Source organism: Diceros bicornis, chromosome 17 (genome assembly GCF_020826845.1).
Source record: "Diceros bicornis minor isolate mBicDic1 chromosome 17, mDicBic1.mat.cur, whole genome shotgun sequence".
Lineage (NCBI taxonomy): Eukaryota > Metazoa > Chordata > Mammalia > Perissodactyla > Rhinocerotidae > Diceros > Diceros bicornis.
Genome location: NC_080756.1, coordinates 20700310 through 20722150, shown reverse-complemented (window position 1 = coordinate 20722150; position 21841 = coordinate 20700310). Strand labels below are relative to the sequence as shown.

At 46.7% G+C, this 21841-nt stretch overlaps 2 protein-coding genes across 2 annotated transcripts; one reads left to right on the top strand and one right to left on the bottom strand.

Annotated features, from left to right (window-relative positions):
• Window positions 1-595: 595 nt before the first annotated feature.
• CCDC65 (coiled-coil domain containing 65) lies at window positions 596-10765 on the top strand. The gene is made up of 8 exons (XM_058558365.1): window positions 596-901; window positions 1471-1638; window positions 6418-6587; window positions 7381-7519; window positions 8612-8809; window positions 9013-9231; window positions 9616-9768; window positions 9871-10765. Exons 1-8 carry the CDS (start codon window positions 770-772, stop codon window positions 10186-10188), a joined length of 1497 nt encoding a protein of 498 aa, XP_058414348.1. The 5' UTR covers window positions 596-769; the 3' UTR covers window positions 10189-10765.
• FKBP11 (FKBP prolyl isomerase 11) lies at window positions 10659-14181 on the bottom strand. Its single transcript, XM_058558367.1, has 6 exons — window positions 13958-14181; window positions 13713-13778; window positions 13230-13317; window positions 12894-12927; window positions 12445-12515; window positions 10659-10900 (listed from the first exon to the last, which is right to left on the bottom strand). The coding sequence occupies exons 1-6, from the start codon at window positions 14084-14086 to the stop codon at window positions 10683-10685; spliced, it is 606 nt and encodes a 201-aa protein (XP_058414350.1). The 5' UTR covers window positions 14087-14181; the 3' UTR covers window positions 10659-10682.
• Between the last annotated feature and the right edge of the window lie 7660 nt (window positions 14182-21841).

Sequence of the window (21841 nt, the reverse complement as noted above, 5' to 3'; positions counted from 1 at the left end):
ACGTTGTAGCATGCATCCGTAGTTTGTTCTTTTTTATTGTTGACTATTATTCCATTGTATGGAAAGAGCATATTTTGTCTACCCATTCAACATGTTAACCGATATTTAGGTTGTCTCCAGTTGGGCTGTTATGAGTAATGCTGCTAAGAACATTCCTGTGAAAGTCTTTGTGTGGTTACGTTTTCACATGTCTTAGATTGACATCTAAGAGTGAAACTGCTGGATCACATGGTAAATTTTTGTTTAACATTTTAAGAAATTGCCAACTGTTTTCCAAGGTGGCTACATTATTTTATATTCCCACCAGCAATGTATGAGGGTGGCCGTTTCTCCATAGCCTCTCCAAAATTTATTATCGCTGTTTAAAATACGGCCATTCTATGAAAGACAAAAAATGGTTTTAAAAAATTCAGTGAGGAGGCTAGTGATTTTGAGAGGTAAAACGACCCTCTCTCAAAAACTGACTGCGGTCCTCCAGCCGGCAGAGGGCGCTCCAAGCCAGGGCCTCTCCTCCTAGCCTCTCACAGCGCCATCTTAGCGAGATCCCCGTTGCTAGGAGACGGAGGTGTGTTTTTCGGCTTGAGAGCCCGGGATAGCCTTCACCGCTATCCCAGGCTCTCTCTCGCCCGAGGACTGAGATCTAAGATTCCACCACCGTCCAGGGGCAGTTCCAGAAGCCCTCTTTTTGAGGGCGTTTTCCTCCAATCCCCTCTAGCGCTGGCCTTGGCAGGCCAAGGATCATTGCCCAGATCTAGTCCCCTACCCAGCTATGCCTATGAAAGGGAAAAAGGCCAAGACGCCCCTGTCTGATGAGGAGCAGCTGCTTCTCTTTCAGCAGAAGTTGCTGGCAGAGGAGGAGATGGCCAAGAAGAAAGAGAGGCTTCTGAGCCAGTTCTTGAAGGTGATAGCTTTCTGCATTCCTCCCTGTCCAACCCCACCCACTTCCTGCACTGGCCCTGTCGCCTTGACTCTGTCACTGTGGCAGCCTCATTTTCATGCTGGCCTACCCTCCTCCGGAAATCTTGAGACCCTGTTATACTTAGATTTCGGGCAATATTATTTGGGGGAGGGGCGGTTCTCTGTGAAGCATGGATCCGGGCCAGTGGTATAGAGCTTGGCAGTCACAACTGAGCCCCAGGACTGGGACAGTAGGTGCTATCAGCTGTCTGAAATTCTGATATTCCTCCTGTGGATAGGTCATTACAAACAACATCCTGCTGTGATGCCTCCACCCTGAAGGAAATTCTCCCTTGCCTCCTTAAAATGCCATTGGGCTGTTTCTGTCTTACTTGAGACCCTCCCAAAACAACAACAGGAACTCTCTGAGTGTTAGCCATCAGGAGCTTTGGTCCCTCAGAAAAGACAAAGAGTAAGGTGTCAGCTGACAAACTAAGTGTGATCTTGTTTGTTGTACTGTATCAGGGCTTTTGGCCCTGACCTCCTGGGGTGTGTGTTTATTCCTTCACACAGGTCAAGCTGGCCAAGGAGGAACACAACAGTGCTGTGAGCCTTAATAGGATTAACACGCAGTGGAGAACCATTCTTCGAGATGCCAAGACCAGAGATCTTCATAAGGACATTGAGATCCTCAGCCAAACATTTGAACGAGTGGTGGACCGCAAGGACTATGTCATCAAGGTACATGCTCTTCCCAAGGAAACACTTGAATATGGCTGCTTTGATTGCTTCTCTTAATAGAATGGGCCTAGTGAATTAATTAATTAATCAATCTTAAAGTACCCCAAGATACAGGCTGTGATGAAGCCAGGCTGTTGGTAATAACAGTTTTCACTGAAATGAAAAATAGAATTTTGGGCTGTCATCCCTCTTCTTCACTTAGAGGAGCCATTCTTCTTGGTCATCACTGCCCCAGAGGAGCCATTCTTCTTGGTCATCACTGCCCCAAACCAGTACTATACAATATTAGAGTTGTAAGGCACAGTATACATCACCCAGTGACTTGCACTTAGTCCCACACCTTCATTTCAATGTGAAAAGACTCAGTTCCAGAGAGGGGGCCTACCTTGCCCAAAGTCACCAGCTAGTCAGTAAGAGAGTTGGGACTAGAGCATGAGTTTCTTGATTCCCACTCCAGTGCTTTATTTAACCAAAGTCTGTGTGGCCTCTTTGATTCAACTTCAGTGGCCCTGGATGAGGCTGAGAAGATCTCCATGGAGAACAGCAGTTCTAGATCTCTAAGCAATTCAACTGGCCATCCTTATGCTCTGGGGAGGTTCTTGAATTGAGTCCATACCATCTTTTTTCCTGAGGGATTTTGCTGTATCTTTTCTTTCACCCTATTTTTAACCTCTGTTTACTGACTCCTCCTTAGTCTTTTCTATCTTAAAACAGAACAAAAACCTCCACAATAACAGCAAAATATACAATGTCAGCCTGGCATTCCCCTTCTACAAAACACACATCTCTCTTTCAGCCTAACCCCCTGGGGAAAAAAATTCAGTAGACCTTGGGCAGTTTCAAGTGATACATATTAAGCGTCCCGATTTGCAAAACCATTCATTATACATTAGAAGTCCTCACCCCACCAGTTTTACCTTATGGCTTTTTAAGTAACTTTTTCAGACTCGTGTGTGTGTGTGTATGTGTGTGTGTGTGTGTGTGAGAGAGAGAGAAAGATTAGCCCTGAGCTAACATCCGTTGCCAATCCTCCTCTTTTTTTTGCTGAGGAAGATTGGCCCTGGGCTAACATCCAGCCCATCTTCCTCTACTTTATATGGGACACCGCCACAGCATGGCTTGACAAGCAGTGCATCAGTCTGCGCCCGGGATCCGAACCTGCGAACCCTGGGCCACCAAAGCAGAGCACATGAACTTAACCGCTACACCACCGGGCCAGCCCCCCTGAGACTCTTATTGAGAGTTATCAAATACTTGCTGAGAAGAGAACTAGCAGTGTTCATTGAAGGATGCTGAGCAGTGGCCACGCTCACCCTTGAGCCAATTAGCTTCATCCTACACAATAGCTTTGCAGCTAATTATTACAGTCCCTGCCGTAGGTAAATCATACAGTGCTAATATTAAGCACCTGCAGGGTCATTCCTAACTAACTGAAACTACACATGTTAAACGTGCAAATGTTAGTGATCCTCTCTTGCTTTCTCCACTTCTTCACCTGCTATTTATCCTGAATCCCACAACATCTGATTTCTACCCTTCTCTAGGAAACTGCTCTTGTAAAGACCACCAGTCCCAAATCATGGATGCTTTTCATCATTTAGTCTTCCTCTAACCTGACTTCTCTATGGCACTGACACTCTTGATCATGCCCTACTTCTTGAAACTCCCCTTTGGTTTCCATGACACCATTCTTTCAGGGCTTTTCTCCTGCCTCTGGGATATATACATCCAGTCCCCTTTGTGAGTTTATCTTCCTCTCTCTATCCCCTGAACTTTAGCATTTCCCAGCTTTCTGAGTCTGGCCACCTCACCCTCTAACTAGGTATCTGGGGCCTAGACAATCTTACTCATTACCCTGGCTTTAGATACCACTTATATATTGATGGCTTCCAGGTCTGTAACACCAGCCTGGATTTTTCTCTTGAGTTCCAAATCCTTATATTCAACATTCCTAGATATCTGTTCCTGGCTGTTGCACTGTCCTTACAACTGAACTCATGAGCTCCCCCTTCCCTAGCCAGCCCCATTCCCCATCCTCCACAATCTGGTCTTCCTTATACTCTCTCTATTTGGGTGGCTGGTGCCATTCACCAAATCACTCAACCCAGAAATCTGGGAATCATCCTAGGTTTTGCCTCCATCCCTGACTTCCGTTACTAAATCTTGTATAAATCTTCTGCTTCAGTGTTTTTGAAAGCCATACCTTGCTCTCCTTCCCCACTGTCCTGCTGTGGTTGAGACCTGGCATTATCTCTCATATGGACTATTGCAGTAGTCTCCTGTCTACCAGACTTCGTGCTTAACTGCCTCCAGATGATTGTGTACACAACTACCAGATTATCTTTCTAAAACAAAAATCTGATCCTGTTACTCCACTGCTTAAGTCTGCTTAGTGGCTCCCCTCTTCTACAGGAAAAAATCCAAACTTCATGGAAAGAACATCAAAGCCCTTCATGATCTGGCCTTTCCCTGTACCTTTCACACAGCCAGCCTTGTTTCTTACCTGTGCCTTTGCACATTCTGTACCCTCTATCTGCTATTCTCTTTTCCCCATCTCCCCAGTTTTCTTGGCAAACTCTCACTCCTCCTTCAAGAGTGATACAAATAACATCCCTTCTGTGAAGCCTTCCCCAGTACTCTTAGTCAGATGTAGGCACCCGGTCATTTATATCCCATTGTCACTGGTAAATCATCAAACTCATAGCAGTGTCCATGCTGTAATGTAATTTTCTGTTTATGTAACTCTTTTCCTACTGCAAGCTCCTTTGGGGGCAGTGAGCATGTCTGTCATCTGAATCCTCAGCATCTAGCACAGTGCTGGTACATAGCAGGTTTAGTAAACATCTGTGAGTAAATAAATAGTCTTCCATTATCAGCACCTATTTCATAAGATCCTTTTTCGTACTAAACATATAAGGTAAAAGCTAGCTCTGCACAGAGATTGTGGTAGTTTAGGGTGAGTGGGACTCAAGGTGCCTGGATCATGTGGGCATTCAGTAAATTTTTTTTTGTTTTATTCACTTTAATTTTATTTTACTTTTTTGAGTAGGTAATACATTCACATTATTCAAAATTCAAAAGATAACAAAAGTTATATAGAGAAAAGTTCCCTCCAACCAGTGCCTTCCAGCCACCCAGTGCACCGTCCAACAATTTGTTTCATGAGTAAACCTTTCTTTACATAAATGGTAATATTACATACTGTTCTACCCTTGCCTTTTTCACTTAACAATATATCCTGGGGATTATTCCACATCAGCCCATAAAGAGCTCTTCATTTTGTTTTTTTACAACCGCATTGTATTCTGTATTGTAGTTTAAAATGTTACTTTATCCTCTGTATTTCCTGTATCTTGGTAACTGGATCTAGAAGCTTGGAGGTGCTGTGTTCTTCCATCAGGAGGCATATAATGTCTAGTTATCTCTCTTTTTGTGATATTAGCAGCTGTTGATTATTAATTCATTGGGGGTTGCAAAATGCTGATTTTCTAATAGTTCTAATAGTATCATTCCTTTTTCACTTATTAGCTTGGATACTTTTATAATGAGATACTTCTCATCATTTACCATTCAATTACCCAAAGGTAAAGTTTATATAAAAAAGGCAGGATAAATGCTTGATTTTTTTCTCTTCTCTTTATATACCAGTTAAAGAAAAAGAAAACGAATTGGTTCTGGCATCCTCCAATTGTAACTGATTTTTTTAAAGTATCCTTATGAACTCATAATCAACCTATTTGGTATTTTTCGATTCATTGCAGTTCTTATCCTTATTGATGCTCCATGGTCCCTTTTTTGCCAGTGGAAGTGTTCCAGTTATCTGTTGCTACGTATCACACCACCCCTAAATTAGTGACTTAACACAACAATTTCTTTTATTATCTCTCATGGTTCTGTAGGTTGACTTAGCTCCCTTACCCAGGGTGGTTCTTGCTTGGGATCTCTCATACAGTTTCAGTCAGATGTCAGTGGGGGCTGCAGTCATCTGGAGACTTGACTGGCCTGTCTAAGATGGCTGGCATTTGATTCTGACTGTCAGCTGAGAGCTCAGCTGGGCTGTTGACTGGAATGCGTTCACCTGGTCCCTCCACATGCACTGGGCTTCTCATAACATGACGGCTGGGCTCCTAGAGGGAGTGCCCCAAGAACAAGCATTCCAAGGGGCAGGAAGCAGAAGCTGCCAGGCCAGTTAAGGGCTATGCCTGGAACTGGCACAGTGTCCCTTCCACCATATTCTAATGGTCTAAGTAGTCACAGGGTCTGCCCAAATTCAAGGAGATAGAAGAAGAGACTACCTCTTGATGGAGGAGTGGCAAGGTCACATTGCAGAAGATTGTAGGATGGGAGAGATTGTTGTGCCCATCTTTGGAAAGTATAGTCTGCTACAGCGAGCCACTTTTTGTTGGTTCCTGAGTCCTTTCGACATGATGCTATTTGCTATCTTTTTTGAGAAGATACCCTAGGTTCAACTTGTTTATTTTTTGCCTCAAACTTTGAAGTGGCCATTTCTCCAAGAGTCCCTAGTTCCTTTCAGTGGTAGCCCCATCATTGTCAATGTCTGTTGTCCCTAGGACACTGGCTGGCTCCATGGGGTTCCCTGATGTCACTCGTACTTTATATTCAAGAGTGAGAGAACCAGCACTCTTAGAGAAAAAGAATTGGCATTAGGAACTAGGGAAAAATGACATTCATGTGATCTAGCTAGCCACCTGAATACATATTTATTTTCTCACACAGAAGCCATTCATCCAAAATGTTAACTCTCTGTTTCCTACCCAGTCTTTAGCTAAGGACCTGTCAGCAGCCGAAGAGCAGTATGCCCGTGCCCTGCGCAGCCACTTGCACAACGTTGACCAGCTGTTGGCCCTTCAGAGATGCCGGCTCAACCTCCTCGAGGAAAGTTACAACATGGAGCTGGAGGCCCTAACCAAGGAGTTTGAGACAGAAAGGTATGGGGGCCTAAGAGAGATGGAGGATTGAGCCCAGGAGAGTATCCAGAACCTGTGTCAACGTGCTGCCTGTGAGCAGGTAGCCAGCACCCTGGAGCATCCCACCTTAATTGTGACATGGCCCCTGGCAGAGAAGATTCTGAGTTCCTTCTAAACTAACGCAAGTTTAAGCTTGTAGCCTTAGCTTCCCTTTGCCCATGCCAGGTCCCTATCTGTAATGCCCTCACCACCCACTTTCAACTATCAAAATCCTACCCATCTAGCAGAGGACACAGATGGGAGGGAGACTTCTCACTGTAACCATTTGTACTTGTTTTTTTTTTTGTGAAGAAGATTAGCCCTGAGCTAACATCCTAGGCCAATCCTCCTCTTTTTGCTAAGGAAGATTGGCCCTGGGCTAACATCTGTGCCCATCTTCTCTATTTTATATGGGACTCCGCCACAGCATGGCTTGACAAGCGGTCTTTTGGTCTGCGCCCGGGATCTGAACCTGTGAACCCCAGGCCACCGAAGCAGAGTGTGTGAACTTAACTGCTATGCCACTGGGCCGGCCATTTGTACTTTTTGATTTTTGTATCATATGAATGTATTACATATTCAAAAACCAAAATAAAATAATCTCATTCATTCTTTCTGGCCCTAAAAAAGAACAGAGCCCGCCCTCCCTCTGTTCTCTTTCAGTACCTAAGAGTTTATACCATTCATATAGTTTTATTACATACTGCTTTGAGTTGTCATTATTGGTCTATGTGCTTGATCCTTCAGAGCAGGGATGGTGTCTTGTCTCCTTTAGGAAGACCATTATTGACCAACATGAAAAAGAGATTTGCTACCTACAAGATGTCTTCATGGCCATGGAGCAGAGCTATATAGATTCTGAGTATGAAAGCAAGCTGGAATTCCAGAGCATGTGGGATGATCTCAAAAACAAGGTACAGAGGGAGAGTAGATGGGCAGGAGCTGGGAGGGAAGTGAGAGCACAATGCTCAAGGCTAGTGGAGCTGGAAGAGACCCCTTGAACCAACATCATCAGTAAAATGCCTGTTGCCGCTCTAGGTACCCCTACTGCTTTTTGTACTTTTGTGAAAATTGGTCAGAAGGACCATTCTGAAATGTTAAGGAAATGCATTTTAGAGCTAAAAAGCACCAAGGAGATCACCTGGCTTCACCACTGTGATTTGTAGATGAAGAAACTAAGGCCCAAAGAAGTAAAACGGGCTGCCAAAGTCGTGCTGCTGATTTGTGGTAAGCCAGGAGGAGACGCCAGGCCTCCTGCCGCTTGGCCCAAAGTGCTTTCCGCCACCCGCGAGGTTGCAGACGTAGCCAGCCTGCAGATCTGGGTTTGGGTATGGGGTTCTTTGTTTTTATTTTGCCCCACAGTGTTTTGTTTTGTTCTGTTTTTAAAGCTTTTATTTATTTATTTTTTTATAATTTTATTTATTTATTTTTCCCCCCAAAGGCCCAATAGATAGTTGTATGTCATAGCTGCACATCCTTCTAGTTGCTGTATGTGGGACGCGGCCTCAGCATGGCCGGAGAAGCAGTGCATCAGTGCGCGCCCGGGATCCGAACCCGGGCTGCCAGCAGCGGAGCGCACGCACTTAACCGCTAAGCCACGGGGCCAGCCCCACACAGTGTTTTATATAAAAAATTTTAATAAGCTTCCTACATTTAAAAATTGGGAGATTTCACATAAAAATCCAAATTTTCAGCTTTCCTTGAAAATTTTAAACATCTGGTAACACTGGGCCACATTTCCAAATGGGGACATGCGTGTGGAGCCGAGCAGCTGTGCCCCCACTCCGAGCCCCCCATGGAGCATTTCCTCTCTGGTTCACCACAGGCCCCATCTAGCCCACATCATTTATTTATATCATCTGCTTGGTCTTTGTCAGCATTTCCATTGGCGACCTCTGCACCACACTATCCTACAAACAGTTAAAGAGGGTGAGGTTGCCAGTAGGTAGTGAAAGGGCACTAACATGGTAATTCCAAGCACTGGCTATTTTGGGGCCACTTCCTAGAATATAGAAGAGAAGCACTTTCTAAGACTGCAACTGGAGAATACAGTGGAATATCTATGGAGAAGGTTCCAGGATGCACTCAAGAATTACACTGATGCCACAGAGGATCGAAAGATTGCCTTTGAGACCCTAAAGGTGAAGGACGAGAAGAGCTCCAAAGAGATTGAAGCACAGATGAAAAGAATACAGAGACTACAGGTTAGTCCAGCCAACCGGAAATAGTCGCTGCTTTAACTGCTCCATCATCCCCTGTTCATCTTCCTCCAGTTTCCACTGGGCCTCATCACTGGTTGGGGAAAGATGATATGCTTTGATTTCAGTCCCCAGACAGTCCTTTTACCTGTCTCCCTGAAGACCCTCAGCTAGTCAAGAGTTTCCTCTAATCTACTCTGTTCCTCCAGGATTCTATAATTATTTTAAAAGGCAAGATCATGGTGCACGGGCGTGACAGTGAAGAACAGAACCAATACATTCGTGATGACAAGGAGTTGGTCCTTGTTCAACTGCGAAAACTTAAGGCCCAAAGGACTCAAGCCCGGGGAATATCACAGGAAAACTTAGTTAAACTTACCCTGGAAAGTAATGCCACCCTCAAGGCCCTGAGAAAGATTGTCGATAAGGTAACAAAATAAGGTAACAAGGGGAGAGGGCGGTCAGAACAAAACCAAGGAAGCTGGCTCCCTGCGAGGTGGAAGGGGTTTGGGAGAGGTAGAGAGCTTCCTCCTGCTTCCTGCCTCAGTGGACACTTGGAATACCTTTTTTATTCCATGTTCCCTCCCCTCTCACATTTTAAATTAAATGAATTAATAATGAATGAATTTTGTAGGAATATAAAATACTTGGAATAGTGCTTGGCACACAGTAAGCACTGTGTTAGATGTATTTATTACTCTCATCTCCTATTTGGATGAGTAGCTTCCCTGGGTTCAAGCAGGGGAACCAACTCCACTATTTCCCCTCCCCTCTTCCTTTCCTATTACAAAGTCTCTTCCTGCTTCCAATAGGGTGAAAAGATCCTTAAACTTGCTGAAATATGTAGGAAATTTGAAACAGAGGAAGAAAAAGTGCTGCCTTTTTATTCATCAGTATTGACTCCCAAGGAGCAGGAGGAGATAAAGGAAATTAACCCAGAGGAGCTTACTGAGGAGCTTGCAAAGGTAAAGTTCCTGCGGTCGCTCGAGGTTGGGGAAGATGGGGCATTGGGCTGCATTTGCTAATGAGCCCCACCACACACCTTCTCCTTTTAACTCAACTCCTAGGTGATAGTGGACTACACAGGGATGGAGAATTTCTGGAAAAGGTACAACAAGGTGAAACTGGAGCAACTGAGCCTCCAACACAGACGTGCCCAGTTGTTAGAAATCAATGGGAAACTGCGGGAGATGCTCAAGCAGTACTTGGATGGCATCTCAGTGAGTGATGAAGTGCTGAGCCAGCTCAACCCACTCTTCATTGTCAACCACCAAAGCAACTTACCCCAGCCCTTGTCCACACCTACAACCCAGCCAGGTGACAAACCACCTCCAACCACTTACAACATCATTGAAGCAGCCCATGTGGTCTCCCACATCCTGTGATACAAGGAGAAAATCTCTTTTCAATCCCCAGAGAATTTTTTGAGAGACCCAAGGACTTTTAAACTATTAAAAATTTCCATGGAGTTTATGAGCTCCTTTTATCTTTGCCATACTGGACAGAGCAGTCTCCTTTGAGGACACTAGGAAGACAGCGGCCCCAGGGAGTGGAGAGAATAGCCAGGCAACTACCAGGAGGCTTACAGCTCAATGAAGCAGTGCTCCTCGGAGTCAGGGCACCATGGGAGCCAAAACCCATACCTTCAGGATGTAGAGATCCTGCGGGAAGATTCCAGACCAGGTCCTTGGGGTAAGTTAGGACAGGAAGAGGAAGCCAGGAGAGGAAGTGATCCAAAGCCTCCAACCACCCTCACGCCAGTCAAGATCCAACTCAGAATGCCTTTTTCCCCAGCCCTCTATCTCCTTCCCACTTACAAAAATAGCCTCAGAAACTATCAGGTGAAGAAGTCAAAGAAGTTTTTTAAAATTATTATTATTTATTTCTTTTTGCTCTTGTTTCGTTTCTCTTCCTTGAGCTTCTTTTTGGAGACTTTAGGTCTGTTGGCCTTTTTGTATAGGTGATACCCAATGAGGCCCAGGAGGGCTGGCACCATGGCCATGCCTACCAGAGGCAAAATGCCCTTCACCAGCTTTTGCCAGTAGTTGGCTCGGATCAGTGCAATCAGCTCCACGTCAAACTGCAGGACTGCATCCGCTGGAGGCAGAGAGGAGGCAAGGGTTAGTCTGGGCATTTTATCCAGGGTGCAGAAGCTGAATGAAAACAGGGAGGGCAGACACACCAGAGCAATGACTAGGAAGCTGGCAAGATTTAAATGTGTGGTTGAGTTCACTTAGACAAAGGCAGAGAAGGATTATGAGCAGAGTCTAGTGATAGATAGTCATGTTTACCCAAAATGTACAAGTGTAGCTTGTGTTCAGTGACAGGTCTTTTGACAGGACAGGAAAACTTTCTGTAGATGTGAAATGTACAGGCTGTTCTCCATTTAAAAGTGAGAGAACCTCTATACTAACTGTATTCCATTTCCAAACAGCCACGTGGATAGAATCTTTGCAGGGCTGAAATTAATTGGATTTAAACCAGACTTCTTAAAATTCCACCAACCAATGGGCACACTCAATGTGACTGTTAGAAAAGATAAGTGTTTCAACATAAGAGCTGGAGAGGAAGAAGGATGTGGCTTAAGAAGTAAGGGGCAGGGGGGCTGGCCCTGTGGCATAGTGGTTACATTCATGCACTCCCCTTCGGCAGCCTGGGGTTTCTGGGTTCAGATCCTGGGCACAGACCTACACCACTTGTCAGCCATGCTGTGGCGGTGACCCACATACAAAATAGAGGAAGATCGGCACAGATGTTAGCTCAGGGCTAATCTTCCTCAAGCGAAAAAAAAAAAAGAGGAAGATTGGCAACGGATGTTAGCTCAGGGCGAATCTTCCTCAGCACACACACAAAAAAGGGAAGGGGCAGGGAATAAGGGGGGGACGGAGATGTAAACAGAAGTAGTACTGGAAATGGAGACATAGTAGAGCTTTGGGTAAAAGAGTTTCTCTCTAGTCCCATGACCCTCTTTCTGAGTCCCCCACTAAGCTGCAACAAGGATAAGAACTTTTATCCCATTACTCTGAAGTACAACACATTTTAGCTAATAGGACATTTGTTATAACCAAAAGCAAGAGATATGTACCTTGGGAAATCTGTCCAGTCTCAGGCCTTCAAGAATAAATAGCAGTGACCCGTGAGGGCTTTTAAAGTTACAGGGTGGGCTTGGCTTTTAAAAGTTGTTTTTGGTTTATTTTGTTTTGAATTACTTGACTGTGATCATTTTTAATATCCCTTCCCTGGTGGAAGCTGAAAGGAGGGGTGAAGATGTGGTGAGAAGCCATGCCAACTGCACAAAACACGGTTTGGAGTTGTAGGAAAAAGGCAGGAAAGAAGTCCAGAGTTCTAGGAGGGGTGGCACAGGCAGCAGACCCATGCAGCTCAAGCAGGGGTCTCCTCCCTAAAAAGTTGCCAGCTGCCAGAGGGCAAGCCAAGTGGCCTTAACAGGTTACACGTCTTTAGTCCCTGTGGGTCATCTGAGGAGGAACAAAGTGGCCCTGCAGAAGGAGAGCCCAGCCACTCCTGTCCCTTTCAGCAAACTGGGTTTAGATCATCTCAAGCTCCAGGCAAAGTGTGTAGCTCCTTGTAGCTCTTAGAGACTGGGTATTTTGATTGCCTGAGAGAAGGCCTGGACAGATTACCTGGGATAGACGGTGGAAATCCCCGTTTTCCATAGGCCAAGTGGGAAGGAATGATTGCCCTTCGCTTCTCTCTGTGGGAAGGAATGTGAGTCACAGCCAGAGGTGGGACCCGGTGGGCCAGCAGCCTCTATGCATTTGAAGCCCCATCAGCAAAACTCTCTGGATATTCACACCCAAAACATGAACTTTCCCACCTGACTACCAAACGGGGTTGACCAGCAAAGGTGACCATCCCCCCACATGCCTCAGCTCTTCCAACGAAACCCCCAGCCAGAAAGGCACAGAAGCTCTGGATGACCTCAGGGGTCCCAAGGACCTGGACCTGCCCAAAGCAAAGCCAGGGCCCTTGATCCTCTGTTCTCTTGCCTCCTCCAGGAGCAGGGATAGCAGAGAAAGCCTCTACCCATACAAAAGGGGGGATCCAAGCCCACCCCTGCCCAGATACTCACCCCACACACATGTCTAGAAGGCTCTGCTCCAGACCTTGAGGAAGAAGACACAACTGAACAGGAAGCTACCTACATTCCCCAAATCCCAGGAGAGGAGGATCGAAGGCTCCCCCTTGACCCTCAACTGAGCTCCCCACTTCTCAAATCTCTGGCTTCCAGTGGGGTATGGGGCAAAAGGAGTAACAGAAGAGGGCTTTGAACCTCAGGAGGTAGCTGATAGAGCCCTGGAATCTTATTCCAGGGGGCATTTCCAAGGTAGGTTAGGGTTGAAGAGGCTAAGAAAGGGCTTAGGTTGGAAAGAAGTGGAATGGGAGACGCAGGTACCTGGGATCATACCTGGGATCACCTGCTTTTGGCCAAGTTCTATAACCAGAGGGTCTCTGGTCAGGGAAGTGTCAATAATGCGTCCATCTACCAAGCTGCCCTGCGGGGAGAGAGCATCAAGAGCGCACACCTGGTACCTCTCCCTCCCAGCAGGCGCGCAACACACACCTGGGCCGCTGGGCGGCGGCAAACTTCCCAGCAGCTGCAGCCTAGCATTCCCTTCGGGGCAGAAAGTAATAGGAAGCCCCAAAGGGCTGCCACTTCTCGGAGATCTCCCCACCCTTCACTTCTCAGCGCCGGGGAGGAACTGGCGGAGAAGTCAGGAGGGGAAATGGGCAGAGAGGAGGAGCGCCCCTCTCCCCGCCACGTGCTCGACGACCCCAGAGCCCCAAGTTACTCCCGAACCGCTTGCCACGTGTCCAAGCCAAAGCTGACGTGTTTCACCAAGGCCCCGCCCCCTCCCAGGCCCCGCCCCGGCCCCCCCAGACCCCTCACCGTGTAGTGTATGTGAAGCGTGTCTCCAAAGGCAGCGGGCTCCGCGCACGGTTCGGGGGGCTCCACCTATGATCGGACTACAGAGTTACGGAGGCTCCTCCAAAGATCCCGTTCTTGCCCCTTGACCCAGCACCCCCCAACTCAGGTCCCGCACTTCCTCTCCTCCCCGTCCCAGGTTCGTCTAGGCCCCCGTATGCTCCCTCAAGGTCCGGCCCCTCTGGGGCCCGGGACTGTCTCCTCCTCACCAGGGTCTCCACTTGGAGGGTCTGGACGGGACTTTCGGTTTCGAACCCAGCCTCAGCCTGCCATACCGCCCCGCTGAGCAGCAGCAGCAGCAGCCGCCGGAGCGGGAGTAGTGAGGGGCGCAAGGTCATGACTGGACGCGGGGCAGGGCACGGGGCACCAGGACAGGCTGTTCGGGTGGCGGTGGCTAGGACAGCGGTTCCCTCGGCGCCCAGGCCAGACTGGACGGGAGGGGGGCGGGTCGCAACGCGCCAGCTCCTCCTCCTGCAGCCCTTCCCCCACCTTGTCCCCGCCTCCTGGAGGGAGGAGCCCGCGGGCAGCCTTCCCTACCCTCTGAGATCGGGGAAGGTTGTGGATTCTGACCCGTCCGTTAGCCGTTCTCTTCCATAGCGAGGGGCTGGGTCATATAATAGCGCCCATTTAAGATTACCTGTTGTGTGCCAGGCATTTGTCTGTAATCCTTAAAACCACTCTGAAAAGGACGCATAATTGTTTCCATTTTATAGATGAGGAACTGGGTGCTCAGGTTAAGTAACCTAGGACTGCCTGAGTCCAGCCTGTTTGCTCTCGGCTCTTTCCTCTAAGCCCTAGCCTCGCAGCGTCTGGCTAGCCCACCCCACCTCCGCGCTTGTCACAGGCGGCATCCCTCTCCCACCTCCAGCCCTTCAGCTTGAATTTCTGGAAGTCCTACGTCCAAAAGGAGGCAGGGAGCTGTCCCATCCCCCTGTCCTTTACAAAGCTAACTGAAAAAAGCAAGGGGCTATTTTCCTGTAAGGATGGGGTGAATCCCTGATCTTTTCCTCTAACACTACCATTTCCTTTGTCCTTTCATCAAGAAACTTGTCAAAAGGGCAGCTAACTTGTCAAAAGGGTAGTATAACCCTTTCATGTTTGTACAAGGACTTCAGTTTTTAAAAGGGTTTTAAAATTATTTCAGGTGATCCTGCCAGTCCCCTTATGCATGACTGAAACACTCACTGCCCACTCAGGCCTTGGCATCTGGATTCTGCTCCCTCAAAGGTCCTCAGCGAGCTCAGTCACCAAATTCTCTTTTTTTTTTTTTTTGAGGAAGACTGGCCCTGGGCTAACATCCATGCCCATCTTCCTCCACTTTATATGGGACGCAGCCACAGCATGGCCTGACAAGCGGAGCATTGGTGCGCGCCCCGGGATCCGAACCCAGGCCGCCAGCAGCGGAGAGCGCGCACTTAACCACTACACCACAGGGCCGGCCCCTCAGTCACCAAATTCTTGGGTCATTTCTTCATCCCTTGTCTTCTCTGGCATCTCTCTAGCACTTGATGCTGTTGAGCTGCTCTGCCTGCCTTCCCAAGCTCTAGACACAACCACCGATTGGGTATCTCCACCTGGATGTTTGACCTGCACCTCAAATCATCACATCCGATAGGGTACTCATTCTGTCACTGACTAGGTGCCTCAAGAAACTCAAAGGTGGGTTTGGAAGCAATTAACTGTTTTTCCAAATTGTTTCTTTTCCTTTTGTGTGTTAAGGAGATGTAACCACCAGCCATCCTGAAACTGACCAAGCCTCACCAGCAAGAGCTATGCCCATGACCTTTGCCTTATTTTTAATGCAAAGATCTCTCCAGGAGGAGTTTAGCCCTCATAACGTAGACGCATGTTCTCCAACTGAGCCTGTGCAAGTGAATACCCGCCTTTCTCTTTTGAATATTCATTCCCCAACCAAATAAAAGTTCCTGCTTTCCTTTGTTTGGGACACCATGACGTTGGAAGTGATTCCTCTTGGCCTCCTATTTGCTGCAAATACACTTTACTTTGTGAGACAACTTCCACTGGTGTCTTTTATTAACTCACCAGGAGGGGAGCCCACTTGGTTCAGTATCAATTCCTCTTTCTCCTTCCATCCCATCTGCAACAATCTAGACTCCCCTCACCCCCCTCCAATTTCCTGTTTCTGGTAGTAGCTCTGCTCTCAGCATTCTCTTCAATTCATCTATCTCCCACATCCAGCTAGTCTCCTTTGGATTCTCCCTCCACAGCCTCTCCAGCTTTCTTTCCATTCCCATGGCTACCACTCTAATTAAGCCCTCATTCTCACTCTCTTTGGGGTCATTTAAAAAGAAAAAGCCCCCTCAGCAGGAGGGAATATCTGGGGGAGATGAAATGCTCTTTATCTTGATAGGGATGTGGGTTACATGAGTGTATGTAGTTGTCAGAACTTAGCAACTGTATGATAACATATGTGCATTGCACTGCATGCAAATTACACCTCAAATTTTTAAAAAAGGAAAAAAAAAATACAAACAAAATTACATTTCCAAGTCTCCCTAAAGGCTGGATAAGGCCATGTGCCTAAGTTCTGGCCAATAAGACATAAACAAAAGTGTTGGAATTATTGTCCTGGACTTCCAGGAACGCTCCTTAATGTAGCTAAAAAGTGTGTCATTGTATGCTCCTCCTCCTCCCCCAATCTCCTTCTCTTCCTTCTTCCTGCTGCCTGGAATGTGGATGAGACAAATTATGCTCTAGCAGCCATATCAGACCATGAGGTGACCATGAGGATGGAAGCTATGTGCTAGGATGGTGTGGCAAAAAGATAGGAGCCTAAGTCCCTGATAACTGTAGAGCTACCATACCAGTCCTGGATTGCCTGCCACCAGATACCTTTATTTTATTTTTTGTGAGGAAGATCAGCCCTGAGCTAACATCCATGCCAATCCTCCTCTGTTTGCTGAAGAACTGGCCCCGGGCTAACATCTGTGCCTATCTTCCTCCACTTTATATGGGATGCCACCACAGCATGGCCTGACAAGTGGTGCCTTGGTGCGCGCCCAGGATCCAAACCTGGTCCGCCAGCAGCGGAGTGCGCACACTTAATTGCTACGCCACGGGGCTGGCCCTACCAGATACCTTTAAACTGAGGTAGACATGAACTTGGATTTTGTTTAAAAAAAAAAAAAAAAGAATAATAAGCCCCTCATCTCCAGCCTGGCCCTATTTTAGCCCATTCTGTACACTGCTGCTATCTGCTCAGCTTCAGTAATGTCACCTGTGGACTAAAAAGCCTGCCATAGTTCCACATTGCCCAATGAGTAAAATTCAGACTCCTTGACATGCCAACTGAAAGCTTTCATTATCTGGCCCTAGTCTGCCTTTCCAAACTTGCCTTTTATTCCATTAAACTGAAAGCCATTTCAAGACAGTTATCTTATCTTTCTCATTTCTATATTCTCATCGCCTGATATGGTGTCTGACACACAGATGCTTGATAAATGTTTGTGAATTGAACTAAACCCCTGCTTGCTCATGGTCTGGCATCAGATGAACCTCATCATGTGTTTTCATCTCTGTGCCTGGGCTCACGCTTTTCCTTCACCTGTCAAGCTCCCTCCAAGCCAAGCTCAAATATCACCTCCTCTCTGAAGTCCTGATTCCCTTAGCGAGAAGTGACCTAGCTCTGATTTCTGAACTCCAGGCGTACACTCTGGGACATTATTATATTTTTCCTTGTGTTGCAGTTATTGGTGTATGCCCCACTCCCCACTTCCTATCTCTTCTACAGAGCCAGCTCTCAGATGGTAAGGACAAGTTTGTGATCACGTGTGGAGTCCCCTAGGTACTAGCTGCACAATTATTCTCCATATAAAGGATTCTAGAAAAATATGTTTTATTTTGAGTAAATATCATACTATGCAATACTGAGAAACCATTAAAAAGGAAGATCTAACTATACTAATATGGAAAACCTCTAAGACAAATGTATATACTCAAGTTAAAAAAAAGAATAGAAGTGATATGAGCCCATTTAAATTTTAACCCCTCCCCAATGTGTGTAGATATATATATTTAAAAAGGAACCAGAAGGATGCAAACCAAACAGCTGAGAACGGTTACCTCTGGGGAAGGGGAGTAGAGAAAAGCAGAGACACAGGTTCCACATGTTGCTCTGTGTATATATACGTACTGTTTGGATTTTTTGCAATAAAAATTAGTTTGGTTACAAAAATAAATTTTAAAATTAAATAAAATATTAAATGAATGAATATAGCAATACAAGGGAATGTGTGGGAGGTGTTGAATCAGTTGTGCTAACAGAGCTAAAGGAGCCAGACTGAGAAAAAAAAATTCCTTGTAATTAGACATGTCATGGGCAGCTGTGTAGATTTTAAAAGAAAGTGGTATTTTTAAACAAGTGAGAAAGGGGATGAAGGCAGAGGGCCAGATATTTGGGGAAAATGAATGGACCAGTTTGGCTCAAGTAAGGGATTTAGCCAGATGAGTAGAGAGGTAGCTGGAGACGGAAGTAAGAACTGGTTGTGGAGAGCCTTGAATGTCAGACTAAAGCAGTGGGAACCCATTGAAAGTTTCTGAGCAAAGGGGTGACAGCACATACTGCTGCACCGATACATCAGCTGATTGGAGTCACGTCGTGAAGGTGGAAGGCTACTGTCACTTCCAGGTCTGAGGCTTTGTTTGGGAATCTGAACGGGAAAGGGAAGTGGGGGTAGAGTGAGAGAGGGAGGTAGTGGGAATGGAAAGGGCAAAACTAAGACAACAATTTCACCCACAGAAGGCAGCACAAGCCCACTTGGACCCAGGAGGGACCAGGGAGGAAGGAGCTTTCTTCTTGGACGAAGTTAGGAGGAACCTGAAGGACAGAGAAAGGTAAGATGGTTCTGGGAAAGGTAGGGGAAATGGCCCAACCTTGACTGGAGGCAAAACTTAATCAGAGGGCCACTCCTGGAAAGGCCTCCACCCTCAAAGGTATATGTCTCTGTTGGTGAGTAGGAGAAAAACCACCACAGCCCCCTGGCTTCCAAGACTCATGGGGCACCCACCCCGCCCTGCTTGGTTAAGAACAATGATGTTTATTCATTCAAGGCTGAGTGCCTGAGGACACTGCTTTTTAAGTGTTTTTAATATGTTTATTTTAAACAGATGGTTAATAAATAAAAAGACTGTGAGTCAGCATATGCAAATGTGGGTTCAAAATCTAATATGGTATTTCCAAAGGCATGCATACCCTGGCTGACTGGATGTTTTCTTTTTAGGTATGGTTATACACTCACTCATCCAAGAATGAAGCATTACCTCCCCCCAACTCTCACCTATGGCTGTTCTAGCCAAGGAGGTATCATCCCATCAATGCAAGATCTGGCACAGGCAAAAACAGAGATTCCCCATCTCCTCTTACCTAAAGCCAAGAGAGCACTCCTCTTTCCTACAGTCAGAACTCAGAAAGAAGCTAGCATCCAAATCCCTGTGGTTCAGAGCCCCAAGCTAAGCCTTCCAACCCTTAAAAGGCCTTGTACTCAATTTTGTCCTAAGATGGCTCTCAACATTGTCTGGGATGGAGGAGTGGAGGTGGGAGGTGGGTGGGAGGGGATGCCAGGTGGACAAGTTCATTCTCAAACCTCCTGCCTAGCCCAGAATGACTGTCCAGACATCCTCAGAGACAGCTTTCAATGTGTCTGGTATGGTGGGTGGAAGGGTGCATGGGTAGAACTGGTCGGCTCTGGGCATAGATAGCCAGAGTTCTGGCTTGAGTGTCATTCTCTCTACTCACCATGTTCGGCTCAGAAGCCAGATTTGCTCCTAGAGCCCAGAAACTCTCGTTTGTAGCTCATGGCCAAAGTGACATAAACAAGCAGACACTCACCTTCAAGCCTTGATGGTGAACAGTCCTGACCTAGGTTTCTCACTTCCAGACCTCCATCCACTGCCTTCAGTGGCACTGCTCCCTTTACCATACCCAAGGCTCCAATTTCCTCAGACCTCACCTTCTCTTCCTTTCGCTCAGGAACTCAGGGTCATCCTTACCCATCCTAGCAACTGGGGCCAGGGGACCCAATTAGAATGAAAAATGTGCAGAGGCAGGAAAGCATCTGGATCCTCTCACTCTCCAGTGACCAGCATGATACTCTATCCCTCCAGTTACCAGGTTAGAAAATAGAGAACTGGACTTTGGCCCTCCTACCTCCACACCCTTCAGAACTGGAAAAGAGGCTGTTCTTATTATGACTGCCTGTTCAAAGATACCACTCCCTGCACCAAGCAGCAGCAAAGGAGTATCCCCCTACACAGTTATTCCCCAATTCTCACTACCCCACGTGGTGCACTAAGGTGTCTCCAAGGATTACGGAGCATCCCAGAAATGGATTCCCAGGTCTCTCCCTCCATACCGTGGTTTGATTCCATTCTTAGCACAGGTCTGAAAACACAAAAGGTACTAAATAAATACCTCTCAATTTTCTGCTCTGACCAATCAATCTAGGCACTTGAACTGGAAGTGATGTAGTGAATCCCCGGAACCTTTCTTCAGACCTCATACTTCTAGTCTAAGAGACTCATACATACCCAAACTCATTCTCCCTGCCACTACCCCCATACTCTGGAATGAAGGGGACAGTTTTGTCCTCCATCCCACCTAGACCGATCCAAAGGTTTTCTACTGGCTTTCTCTAGGCTCATTTTGGAAGCTCCTTTGCCCAGATTATCCTGAAGTGGACCCTGGGCCCAGGTCCTCTGCCAAGCCATGACTGAAGAGCTACTGATGTTCTGGCAAGATGGGGTTGCTGTTTGTCCTGAGTTTGATGCTCAACATTTACCTTCCAGGTTAAGTCTCCCCCATGTCTCTCCAAAAGAAGCTAGAAGGTTTAAGCAACTGCCACAAGAGGGCTCCTTCCACCTCCTTCCTGGCATCCTAAACAGAGGACTGAGGGACAGAAGGGGCTAGGTCATTCTCTTCAAGATGGTCAGGGGTCAAAAGACCCCCATTGGCCTGCCATGCAGCTAAAGTCCTCTCCATTATCATTATCTTATGAGAGGCTGTAGCTCTAGAAGGTACCTATTTATTAGTAAACAAATAAAGCACTTGAGAAAGGTGCTCCAAAATTATCAGTAACCTCAGTCACCAAGCAGGACTTTAAAGAGCCTAGAAGGAGGAAAGCATCATCTGATTTTGAGAGGTAAGTGGGTAGTGTTCAAGGATTATAGGGTTGATAAAGGGATGTCTGGGTGGAGTAGTTTAAGGGTTTCCTAAGGGCAGAAGTACTGGTCTTTGAGGGTGATGGCTTATTTTAATAACAGGAGAGGGGCTCAAAAGGAAAACTGGCAGGGAAGGTAGAAGGGAGGTAACTGAATACAAATGATATACTCCACATTGGTACTTGAGGATCTCAAACTTATTATATACCTAAATCCTGTGCCTGTCCCACAACATCAGGGTGGGAAGACCTCTGCCATCAAAGCTTAAGAAAGTAGTAAGAGTGAGGAAGGCCTGCCTGGCTCATCCAGACCTCACCCACCAAAGGAAGGGTAGCGCCATCTCCTTCTTTGCCTGGAACCAGACAGTAGTAGCAGGAAAGGAACAGGGTAGTGGTGGCAGTGGGATAGGAGGAGAGAGGCATGTCTTTTCCCTCAAGACATCTGTGGAATCTCTGGATGAGGCTTAACATCCTAACAATAGGGAACCACACACCTGAAGTAGAGTGATGGAAGACCATCAGTTGTGAGGAAGATTAAGTTCATTACACTACCTGGACCTTTACCCTCCATGCTTACTCAGTGCCAAAGTCCCGAACTAGATGGGTGAAGGGACTCCAATCTACGGATGAGGAGACCCTGTTCCAAGTAGAAGCACCTGATGCACAGGGCTGGGAAACTCAGAGTGGAGGCAGTGTGGGGCACTCCAAGCTCAGGGTCCTCCAGCCATTGAAGTCCCTAACATCTACCAACAGGTAATAAATATGGCTAAGTTCAGGGTTAAACCTTTTAGAACTAGAGGAGCAAAGTCACAAAGCCCTCACATTCTGGTGCCCAATTCATTTTGGCTCCCCTCTAGGGTATGATGGGAAGTAGTAAGCAGTGTGGAGATGAGCTTAAGTTCCTCGATAACCTCACTC